Source organism: Zerene cesonia, unplaced genomic scaffold (genome assembly GCF_012273895.1).
Source record: "Zerene cesonia ecotype Mississippi unplaced genomic scaffold, Zerene_cesonia_1.1 Zces_u006, whole genome shotgun sequence".
Taxonomy (NCBI): Eukaryota; Metazoa; Arthropoda; class Insecta; order Lepidoptera; family Pieridae; genus Zerene; species Zerene cesonia.
Window position 1 is genome coordinate 1,016,555 of NW_024045136.1, and position 12,158 is coordinate 1,028,712.

At 35.1% G+C, this 12,158-nt stretch overlaps 2 protein-coding genes across 2 annotated transcripts in view; one reads left to right on the forward strand and one right to left on the reverse strand.

Moving 5' to 3' along the window:
• LOC119838867 (inactive pancreatic lipase-related protein 1-like) overlaps positions 1–3,771 on the reverse strand; it is a 15,995-nt gene extending 12,224 nt beyond the window's left edge. The window contains exon 1 of the mRNA XM_038365009.1: positions 3,677–3,771. Within this exon, the coding sequence (XP_038220937.1) occupies positions 3,677–3,719 (43 nt within the window). The 5' untranslated portion in view covers positions 3,720–3,771. The remainder of the gene's footprint in view (positions 1–3,676) is intronic.
• Positions 1–9,964, forward strand: part of LOC119838866 (double-stranded RNA-specific editase 1) — a 38,870-nt gene extending 28,906 nt beyond the window's left edge. The window contains exons 18-21 of the mRNA XM_038365007.1: positions 4,694–4,844; positions 5,816–5,938; positions 7,207–7,296; positions 7,841–9,964. Coding sequence (XP_038220935.1) covers positions 4,694–4,844; positions 5,816–5,938; positions 7,207–7,296; positions 7,841–7,969 — 493 coding nt within the window. The 3' untranslated portion in view covers positions 7,970–9,964. The remainder of the gene's footprint in view (positions 1–4,693; positions 4,845–5,815; positions 5,939–7,206; positions 7,297–7,840) is intronic.
• Positions 9,965–12,158: the final 2,194 nt, after the last annotated feature.

Here is a 12,158-nt window from a genome sequence, read left to right on the forward strand (position 1 = left end):
TGACAGATTCGAAATTCAAATGTAATATTTTTTTATAATTAAGTGTAACAGTATTTATGGCCAGACTAAGTATTATACCATCTATTAAACTACTACGAATTTAACGCGTGCGAAGCCGCAGACATAAGCTAGTATAGCATAAGCTAATAAATCCTCCGACCGATTACATTTCCGCTATGGTCTAGTGATTGGCGTGCAATTCTTATGAAGTACACTGTTCGATTACTGTTAGATAACTATATTTTATGCAACAATAAGTTTCTTATAGGAACAATTGTTAACTTTGCCATCAACTATGGTCAGGACTAAGAGATCTTATAAGGTTTGTGTTTAGTATTTTCTTACGTTTGCTTTTACGCGAGTTTACATTTAGAAATGTCTATAACCTCCCACAGTAAATGGACTATCTAAATGAGTCTATTTAATTGGAACCAGCAATTTCTAATCCAATCGTTCCACCGCTCTTAGCATCATATTCATAAAGCATCCTGCTGTAAACAATACGCAATCGCAAGAATGTATTTACTGTTTGTATGTAAATGCATTGTTGGCAACCGTTGCACCACGCGGCACACAAAAGATGTGGTGCGAAGAAATTCCATTTCATAACTGAGACATGCGAACTATTACGCCGAGGATTGGCTTGCTCCCATTGTGGCTTGTCCTAATGGTAGACCGACCACATTATCGTGTGGCGTCATAGACATTTTCTGATTATATGGATAGTGTGTACCTTTGTTAGGAACTAAGCACTAGAGCAGGATATGTGACGTCATAGACATTTTCTGGTTATATGGAAAGTGTTGTACCTTTGTTAGGAACGAAGCACTAGAGCAGGATATGTGACGTCATAGACATTTTCTGGTTATATGGATAGTGTGTACCTTTGTTAAGAACGAAGCACTAGAGAAGGATTAAGTTATGTGACGTCATAGAGAATTTCTCGTCGTTTGAAAAGTGTGTGCCTATGCAAGGTAGGAAGATGGTATACCTACATGGAATTGGGGAGGAGGGACAAAACATAACTTTACAGGGCTTATCCACGGGGTATGCGAAAATATCCTCTCCACTTTATCTAATATATAAAATTCTCGTGTCACAGTTTTCGTGCCATACTCCTCCGAAACAGCTTGACCGATTTTGATTAAATTTTTTGTGCTTATCCGGTATCTATGAGAATCGGCCAACATCTATTTTTCATACCCCTAAATGAGAAGAGTAAGGCAGAACAGCGTGTGCCGGGTGCAGCTAGTTAAGTATAGTTTTAAACTGAAATACACGCTTTTTAGAATCAAGTTCATTGTTTCGCGTGCTCTTATACAGAGTCTACGTTAGGATTTTACTTAATTTTGGCGATAATTTCATGAGGTCTTATTATCCTGATTAGGAAATCGGAATAATAAAGTAAACTCATGAAATTTGTATATTGGTATCCATCGTTCGATAAGTGTACGAAGTTTGAATTAAATCTGTCCGTTTAAAGTGTATTAAAATCGAATCTAAAGGAATTGGTTACATATAAACATACGGATGAAGCTAATAAAACGATTTTCCTAGACCAGTCTATTCAACTTTGAGATTGGACGATTCGTAAAATGTTTCACACAATGTCGCGTAAATCCTGACCTCGGGAAATTCCGGGGGTATCCGATTCGGTGCTCAAAAGAAGGTAAAAATCCATGCAATGTGGTCGTTCACGAATCATGGGAGAATTCCTTGGCGTCATCCGCATCATCATTAATCGGTGATAGATTACCATGCAAACTTTGCATCGTTTAAAAAGAGAAGCTATAGACTTTCTTGCGTGCACTTATATAGTCTGTGATAATTTAAGAGCGCTTCTAAATAAGGTTTAATAAAATAAATGAAAGTTTTTAAAGCCCACTCCAGCCAGTCTCCACAATAACAGAAATTGCCAACTGCGAAGATGGTTTTCTCGAATGTCGTTCAAATGCGAATTGTGGTTTTAAGATTCACCAAACAATACTACATTAAAGCGCAGTCTAATATACATACAGTCGTCTAAAGCAGACGTTTAGATATTTAGAAATTATAGACTTTTTAATGGATTTTAAACGCGATTTACTCATTAATTTATTGCGACATTTTCAAGACGTTTTCTGCATAGCGCGTGTGACGCCTCGCTGTGATGATGAATTGTGTTGCCTTGTTCTTGTTTGCCGTGCAAATGCCTTGTTTAATATAAGGCGTAGTTAAAGCGCGTCAGAGCGCTAACCTGATGCCGGGCTATGACGCTGAATTGTGTCGTACTACGCGCTATCGGCTTTGTCACACAGAACGCGTCCTTAGCGCGCGTCAGAGAACTCACCTTACGCCGCTCTATGACGCTGAATTGTGTAACGCGCTTATGTCTTTGACGCATAGAACACGTACAGTCTAAATCTAAGAAGACCTACGTCATAAGAGTAATTTTTTTCCTCTTTTTACTTTGCTTGTCGCGTTCATCGCTTGAAAAGTGGATCGGTAATCGATACGTACAGAGGAACCAATGGTAGGATACAAGCGGAACCAACCCGGGTTTGTTCTATTAGAAAAAAGCAATGCATGTCCGCTGTACTTACCGTAATTACCCTCAGCCATATTATAGTGAGCAGTGGTGGCACAGTGGTGAGGACCTCGGACTTCAAAATCGATAAGTCGGGGTTCGAGACCGGGCATGCGAGCGTGCAGGAAATAAATTGATTTTTTCAATTTATCTGCACATGTGGATAACATCACCACTGCTCGAAACGGTGAAGGATTATGGCCTGAACCCTCATAGGAGGCCTGTGTCCCAGCTGTGGGAACATATATGCGCTTATGATGATGATGATGATGATGATGATGATAATAATAATAATAAAACACTTTATTGCTCACACATAAAACAAAATAAAAACAAAAAGATATTCACAAATAGAGTAAACGCGGTATAAATAGGCGGCCTTATCGCTAAGAAGCGATGTCTTCCAGGCAACCTGTGTTATAGTGGATAGACGTAATTGACTCTTTTCACGGTTCTTTATATATTGACATATTGCTAGTTACGACCCAAAAAACAAAAGAATTTCCTTTGTACGTGCCTAGTGGTACAGTTTTGTTTCAAATATAGGTCAACCACTTTTATTCTCTTTAGTTTCGCCAGTGTTTATGTAACTTACTCCTCTTTTAGACTCGATTTTAACCCACTTTATACGGACAGATTTAATTCAATTTTTGTACATATATCGAGGATCGGTGACAATACAATCCTACTTCGTACTTCCTGCTAATATTATGTGTATTGTACACATATATATATATATATATATATATATATATATATATATATATATATATATATATATATATATATATACATATTATAGTGTTTCTTAAAATAAACGATTTTCGGCTTCAAAAACTCATTTATTTTATGAAAATACTAGCTGACCCGGTAAACGATGTTCTGTCTGACTTTTGTCATTTAGGGGTATAAAAATTAGATGTTGGCCGATTCTCAGATATGTACACAAAATTTCCTGAGAATCGTTCCAGCCATCTTTGAGGAGTATGGTAATAAACATTAGTGACACGAGAATTTTATATATATATAGAAATTATAACAGATACATGTTATTAAAGTACTGAATATTTTGTTTTATTAAACAAAAAAAGATTATCAAATAATACTCACGTATAACAGAAAGGAAACAAGCGATCGGCAACGCGTTCTGCATTTTAGAAAATTCACCGATTCGAAATAGGAATACCAAAAAAAAAAATAAAACAAAAAAATAAAAAAAAAACAAACGTCAACGTTAAAAAATGGCGCGCTGTCAATTTGCGCGCGCTACGACGAGCGATTCGCGGCGGATAGGATTCGATGTGCCCGCCGGCAGTCAGTGGGGAAGGGTTTATGTAATAATGTGTGAAATAGTTTAGCACACATTCTTTTTTAATTGTCGATCACTGGTGGAACGCTTCGTCCGTGTGATTTATTGTTTTTGCTCGGTTTAACGCGTCAGTTTGTATAAAGTCATTATAATTAATATTACGTATCTAATATAATGATTCCTTTGTGTATGAAATGTTTATAAATATTATATACTGTCATAAATAAAGAATTATATTTTCTAATTAATATTCTCCACTTCTACCTATCGTTATACTACAATGTTATTATGACTATGTTAATCTATACCATACCAGAGCAAATTGTTTTAAAAGTATAAATATTCATTTCTAAAGCTTCGCTGTCCGTCTTTCAGTTTGTTAGTCCGTCTATCACCAGGCTGCACATGGACGTGAAATATTTGATTTGCTCATTGGTAAACCGATTTAATATTCAACTTTTTATTTACACTTTTCCAATTTAAATTATCGTTAAATGATATATTTATGTGTTCGTGGAATGAATATTTTAACACTACGCTTCGTCGCTCCGTTGGTGTCGCAAGCTATCATCAGGTTCTTGAATCGAGAGGTTTAGGGAATTTTAATGGAGTTTTATGACGATTTCTTTGCTCATTTTAAAATTTGCTGGTTTATATTTATATTTTTTAGTACATGTATTTTTTACTATCTATTTATGTATTATTTTGCGATAGGCAACAATATGTATGTATCAAAGTATTATCAAGCCATTTACAAAGCAACTGAACCCAAATGATCAAGTACCAACCACCAAAATGAAGTGTCCTCCCCCCACTAGAGCGATCTGCGGCCGCTACGAGGCGCACCTGCAGGCGCTGCCGGCGCCGCACGCGCTGTACGCGCCGCAGCTGGCGCGCGCGGCCAGCACGGAGGCGCGCACGCCCGCGCGGGCGCCATCGTTCTCCGCGTGCTGGTGTGTCACATCGCCGGTGAGTGTTTCTTTGTGTGGGTGTGTGTGTGTATGTGTGTATAATTAATTGACTGAGCTGGTGGCTCGCCTGATGGTAAGCGATAGCCTTCGTAGGGGTAGGTGTGTGTGTTTGTTTTTTTTATTATAGAGGGGAAATATACTTTTAAGTATCCTCAGGTTTCGATCTACGACCTGGTATGTCGGTCTCGACGGTCCGTGGTCCATACCTACTAAAAAAAACTCTTTTTCTTCTTTAGTCGATATCCCCGTGGGACGGCCGCGAGGCTTTACTTCACGGGGTGACAGACAGCATGAGCTTTTCCACTTCCATGTTTGCGTTTGTGTATGTGTGTGTAAGTGTGTAATTAATTGACTGAGCTGGTGGCTCGCCTGATGGTAAGCGATAGCCTTCGCAAGGGTAGTGTCTCTGCGAATGCGCTGCCCGCTTTTAAGGGGAAATTGTTAACGATTGGAAAGAAAGAATGGACTGGAAAGCGTGAGGAGCCCCCTCCCCCGCTCACCGTATGAATGACAGTAGCATGCTACTATTTCACGCCGGTCTTCTGTGGGGGTGTGATACTTCTCGTGCTCGACTCCCACATTAATTATTCTGTTGTTGTCGATCCTTTCTTCGAAATTTTGAATTAATTCAATCCATTCAAAGACGGTCAAAATCGAATCTTAAGGAAATGTTTACATACAAATATACAGGTGAAAAAAAAAAAAATTACATGTGAGACTGTGACTGTGTGTTCAGGACGCCCATATCCTTTTCCTTACGCTTCCCAATCCTTTCCGTTATTCCACTCGTCAATCCTTTCTTAATCCCTTCCTTCCCAATTTAAAGTCAGCAATCCATCTGTCTTGCAATCGACCTCACGCCTCTCCAAATGTCCACGGGAGGTGGTAGCGCTTACCATCAGGCGGCCCGCCAGCTCCGTTGCCGACGGTGACATTAAAAAAAAAAACAACACTCCGTAAACATTTCAGCAACCGGAGATAATAAACGCCGTCACCGGCAAGCTGGAGAACGAGCAGCCGTCCCTGCTCTGCAAGCAAGCGATGTTCGCGCGGTGGCTGCACCTCGTGCAGAAGCTGCCTGTCCAGCCCCGGGTATGTTCCCGCTAGGTGGTTAAAAAAAACAAAAAAAAAAGCAAAAAAAAGCAAAAAAAAGGAAAAAAAAAACAAATAAAAAAAAGGAAAAAAATTGGCTAGCTTCAGTCGAGATGGGCAAGCGCTGCCGGAACCTGGTTAAAGGAACAATAACTACATAGTATAAAACAAAGTCGTTTTCCGCCGTCTGTGTGTCTGTATGCTTAGATCTTTAAAACCACGCAACGTTTGTTGAAGGGGTTTTCTTTCAAAGATAGAGTGGTTCAAGAGCAAGGTTTATATGTAGAGGAAAAAGGGGGGAGGTGTTTTACTCAGAATTTTTCACGTGCGAAGCCGCAGGCCATAGCTAGTAAATATAGTAGTGAAGTGATATTAAATTATTATTTTTCAATATAACCTGAACTGAACCAACCGCCTTCATGGCCGTGGCTTCATTTGCCGCATGGGATTAAAAAAAATTGGTTCACCCAGTAAAAAGAAATGATTTAACATACACATAAAATACAGTCGAATTCCGAAGCTCCTCTTTTTTTGGAAATGTTGCTGTTGTATTAAAATACTATCTTTTGCCCGCGGCTACGTACGCGTTAATTCGAAATAGTTTAATAGATATAAACCTTCCTCTTGAATCGCTCTATCTATTAATAAAAAAACCCTACCAAAATCTGTTGGGTAGTTTTAAAGATTTAAGGATACAAAGGGACATAGGGACAGAGAAAGCGACTTTGTTTTATACTATGTAGTGATATCACTACACCATAAATTTGTTTGTATAACTCTTTGAAACGGCTAGATCGATTTTGACGAATCTTCCACTTTTTATTTCATAATACTTTTGAACTACACTACTTTTTTATTGCCCCAGAGGAATTTCTTGCATAACCAATCTATTTTTGCCTATTTACCTGGATGTAAATACATCTATATTTATGTATTTAGTACAGTGCTGTTTTATTGAAATACTACAAACGTATTAGTTTTTTGTGTTTGATTTTACGCGATTATTATACATTTAGAAATTAAAAAACTTTTTAAACGCGATTTTAAACGCGATTTCTCCCCGTGACCACGCTCGCTGTAAAGTGTTCGAAACGTCGGTTTAATAATACAATGAATAAATCGCGTTTAAAATCCGTTAAAAAGTTTTTTAATTTCTAAATACTACAAACGGATTTAATGGTGTAGATTAAAAAAAAAAAATAGTACATTTTTGCTTTGAATATAATATATTTGAATTAAACAAGATTACGGCCATAAAATGTCGACAGGTGAACGACTATGGCGATAATGCTGTGTTCTTGGAGAATTCCGCCTCCCTTCTGTACGCAGAGGCGAAGGAATTGGCCACTTCGTATCAGGTATCCGAAAATAAATATAAACCATACTAATTATTAAAAAAAAAACATGGTTTTTCTACTGTTGAATCTGTAAATTTCAATATTTATCCATAGTAATCTACAATAATGTAATAAATAGGAAACGTTTGTATGTTTGTAACGTTTTCACGTAAAAACTGCTGGGGCGATTTTAAAAATTCTTTCACCATTGGAAAGTAGCAACTTCACTGCGTGACATAGGCTATATGTGTGCGACGGACGAAGTCGGGGTGAACAGCTAGTTAATAATATAGTAAATGAAAGATTTATCTAATATCCTGGTTATTGAAGTCGTATATATATAGAAAAGGGAGTTTCCCCTAGGCACATAAAACCGAAAGAGTACAAGAAATTCAATTACTGTGGCGGGATTACGGGTGGCCAAGAGGCTGGGCGTTGCTGTGGTTTGGCAAAAAGACGCGGGTTCGATACCCGCCTACTGATCAATAATTTTTTTCTATTCTTTCAAAATGTCTCACAACAAAGCGGATATCTTTATTGTTATTTTTTTATAATAATATTTCAGCTGGCGAAAAACTGCCTCAAAACAGCATTCCGGAAAGCACATCTCGGCACTTGGATCAAAAAACCAATCGAACAAGACCAATTCTATTGCGAAATAGTCAACGCTAACACCTCGTTGCTGTTCGCCTAGGCGGGCCAAGGGCGACACACTTATAGCACCACTCGGGCGGAAGAACTTGGGGATGTTGGTAATAATTTTGACAAAGGCAGGTCAAATAACGATGAAACTGGAAAAGGTTATAGTGAACATTGCAAAAATGATATACTTGACGATAGGGTTACGGATGATCGCTTTAAATATAGTCATAGTTCCGATGTTAATGAGTATAGAATAGGTGAAAACAGTGATAGTGATAATTCAACGATTACGTCAAGAAGATGTGATATAGGTGATCGGAAATCTGAAAATTCAATTGAAATGCATCCCAAATTAGTTGAATATGGTAGTATAGGTGGGTTAACATCTAATGTCGGTGTAACAGACGTATATGAAAAAAAATTAAATCTAGATAATCAGCCAATACCACAACTCCGGCGGCCCAAATGTGTTCCTTATATAGTTCAGGATTCCAAAGTAGACAATATGAACACTAGAAATAGTGTTGATGTAACGATAGATAGGCCCAATAATCTAGATGAAGATAATTTAAAAAATAATGACACAACAAACGAAATTGAAGTTATTACAAATACGTTTAAGAATTTCAAAATATCTAATGATGTAGGTCATGGAATAGACATTAAAAATACTACTCTAGCTCGTAGATATGAGAATTTTAAAAAATATAAAAATTTACGCAGGCCACACAGTAATTTAGATTTTAATAAAGATTTAGAAAGTAGGGATACTGATAGTTCTCAATTAATAATTAATACAGATAAAAATGTAGTAAATAGAAACACATACGTTGCAAAATTGAATGATCAAGATCCTAATAAAGATTTTAGAAATAGATCTATTCTACTTTTGAAACTTAAATATCTGTATAGAAGAAATTTAAGAAAATTTGATGATATCAATAAAGGTATTGAAGATGAAAATCTTTCAATACTACACCATGAAGATAGTATAAGAAATGATAAAGCAAATATGGGTCATGAAGATGTGAATGATAAAAATGATATCTTCAAAATGGTTGGAAGCAATGAATCTCGTATTTCGCTGTTGAAAAGAATCGCTATTTATAGAGGACTTAAAAGTAACAATACTTGATGTTTATTCGAAACAGAATTTGGGGTAATGGACCATTTTTTTTCCTTTTTTTTAAAGACTATATATATATATCCCCCCATATTGGGAGGTTTTTTAAATTTGATTATTGGATTTTTCTCTTGACATAATCTGTCATAACTAAAGTGTCAATGCTTATTTCGTTTTCTTATTCATCCTTTTTTTTATGTTTTCTGATGCGTCAATATCTTTTTTTTTTAATTTCGTTAGTTTTTAAGAACTATTCCATTTTCAAAGATTTAACTAATTTTATTAGAAGACGAACATATTCTTAAGTTCTTGTAAACATAATTTGGTTCCTGCGTGGTGCTATACGCGTTAGCTCATGACCAACTTAGCGAACAGTATTTTTTATTTATTTTTTTTTTTCATTTTTTTTGCGTATGGCAACCCCGAAACTTTGCAAACCAACTTTTTCTAGACTGACAGCGTTAACTCTTAAGTTCAATAGTATTATGGTTTATAAACAAATCTTTGATGAGATTTTAAAGATGTTATCTATTTGTGATAATTATTCATTTCATTTTATATAATAAATTTTGCCGGATCTAGTCCTGTGGAGTTGAGTAGTCGAGATAGTTAAGTTTTAGAACATAATATTGACTCATTAAATTTTGAATGCCTACATGTTTATGTGTATATTCACTACTGTTTTATTTGTATGGTGGATACGGGCCATAAAAATGAAAACAATACGGACAATTTGATTTTTAACTACTTATTTTTATGTTTATGCATGTTCCCTGTATTTGACGCCTTCTTGGTACAAGGGGTCCTGGGTTCGATTCCCGGCGGGGACAATAAAAAAAAATGTCTCGGTCTGGCAGGACACAGAAGGCTGATCACCTACTTGTCCATAAAGAAAATCGATCAGTGAAACAGATGTATATCATCTGCCCCATACCCTAGTAGGGGGACACGGGACTTCACTTTTTTTTATGTTCCCTGTATAAATGTCTTTTAATAATATGACTATATATATTAAATTATTTCGTAATATTTAATTAGACAAGTGATGAAAGTTTGATAAGATTTATATAAGTTTTGAGTTCAAACATTTTTTTTAGGTTAATATAATAATGATATTTGTAAAAGGTTTGTATTTGTTCCGGGGTGAGCCACAATTGGTTCGAATGTAATGCCAAAGTGTTTTATTTAATTGTTAGATTATTTGTAGGTTTAAGTGTAGTTCTTTTTTTAAATAATTTATTTGTGTTTTTGCGCACAATAGATGTTAAGATTTAAAATAGTAAATAGTTTTAAATTTGGATCTATTTTTGTCTCATCTGTGTTGTTGAATCTTTAGGTCATATTGGTAATTCATTGTATTTTTATTTAATTTTCATTTTTGAATACGATATGATGTGTGTTATAGCTAATATTTGAATTTTTATTATTTAACTGTGAGGAAATTGTTTTGAAATTTATTTATTTTTTGTCATAAAAGACATTAATATTTATTTGAACTAGCAATTAGTTTTTCGTTTCTCTTGGTATCTGTTTGTTCTATTATTCTCTCAAATTTAAATTAAAATGCTTTTATTTGAATTCTTTATATAAAATACTTTAAATATTCACTTTTTTATTCATATTCAGTTAACATATTATTTTTTCAGCATCATGTAAGCCGCTTAATTAAGTGTGTGTTATTAATTTGTGATATCATTTACTATAAGTAGAAATTTTCAATAAATAATTAATTTTGAAAATGTTGTGTGTTTTTATCTGTACCAATATAAAAAGGAAATTTTGTGCTTTCCAACAACATTTCAGTTTATCTCTGAATCTATGAAACCAATTTTAAAAATTATTTTACCGAAAAGTTTGGAATCTGTGGGTGTCTATACTAATATTATAAACGCAAATTGTAATGAAATTTGGTACGTAGATAGCTAGATGACTGGTATAACACATAGGCAACCCGGTATTCATACGGGATACAAACGCATTCCCATGGCGTATGAAAAAAATCGGTAGTTCCGTTAACGTTCATGGTTCGAAAATTACTGATAGTTTCTATAAATAGTTCTGCCCAAATAAGGCCCTGAACACTCAGACACGACAATTAAAAGAAAATAAATAACGTAAAATCTAAATTAGGTTGCTGTCGTGTTTTGTGGCTGTGAAAAGGTCCAGGCTCAGCTTTATATGCCATGAGCCAGTTGACCCATGACGCTGTTTATTCTGCCAGAACCCATATCGACTTTTTTCTTTTCTCCACATCTTTTGACTGGAATGTAACAAACATATTTTATTGTAGATTTGAGTTGGTTTTCGCACAGAATGGTGTATTTAGTTGATTCTAATTATCGAAATATTTTTATTAATTTATATTGGTTCTTTTGTGATTATGTCGTGTTACTGGGTTGAATTATAAGTTTATTTGTGTAATATGAATTAACGAACTTAGATATTGACATAATTTTGTATTGATTGCATGTCAACATAACTGAAGAACAATGTACTTATAATTTTTAGGATCCATTTGTAATGTGTGTTCCGATTCGAAATATTTCTGTGCGCTATTATTTTGTTTATTTTGTTAGCAATTTTCATATAGAATTTTAAATAAAAACGACGTATTCGTAAAAATTCGTAAATGATGTAAAAAAATAAAAATGTGACAACAAAGAAGTGACGCCAAATTCAGCGAGCCTTCGTTTGATATCCTCCATTTTGATCTGTTATTTCGAACCTATAGTTGACTAGCGCCATCTATGAAGAGTTACTAAAGACTTTCCTTAAAACTAGGCAGAAATAAAACATGTAAACTTATAAGTCTTTTATTCGTGTTTTATATTGCAATAAATGTACAAACATTATGAAAATTATTGAATACAATTTGATATTATTTCTAATACATCCACATTTTGAAACAACTTTAAATCATAATAATTGATTTAAAGTTTTTGATTGCTTTCAGTTGATTGCACCACCATCTTACTTTATATCCTCTCTCCCGGGTTGTCTGGGAGAGATCGCTTATAGCGATAAGACCGCCCTCTGTACATTTCAAGTTAATTATTGTCACTTATAATTGTAGTTTTTATGGTGTACAATAAATATTTTTTTATTAATTAATTCATTC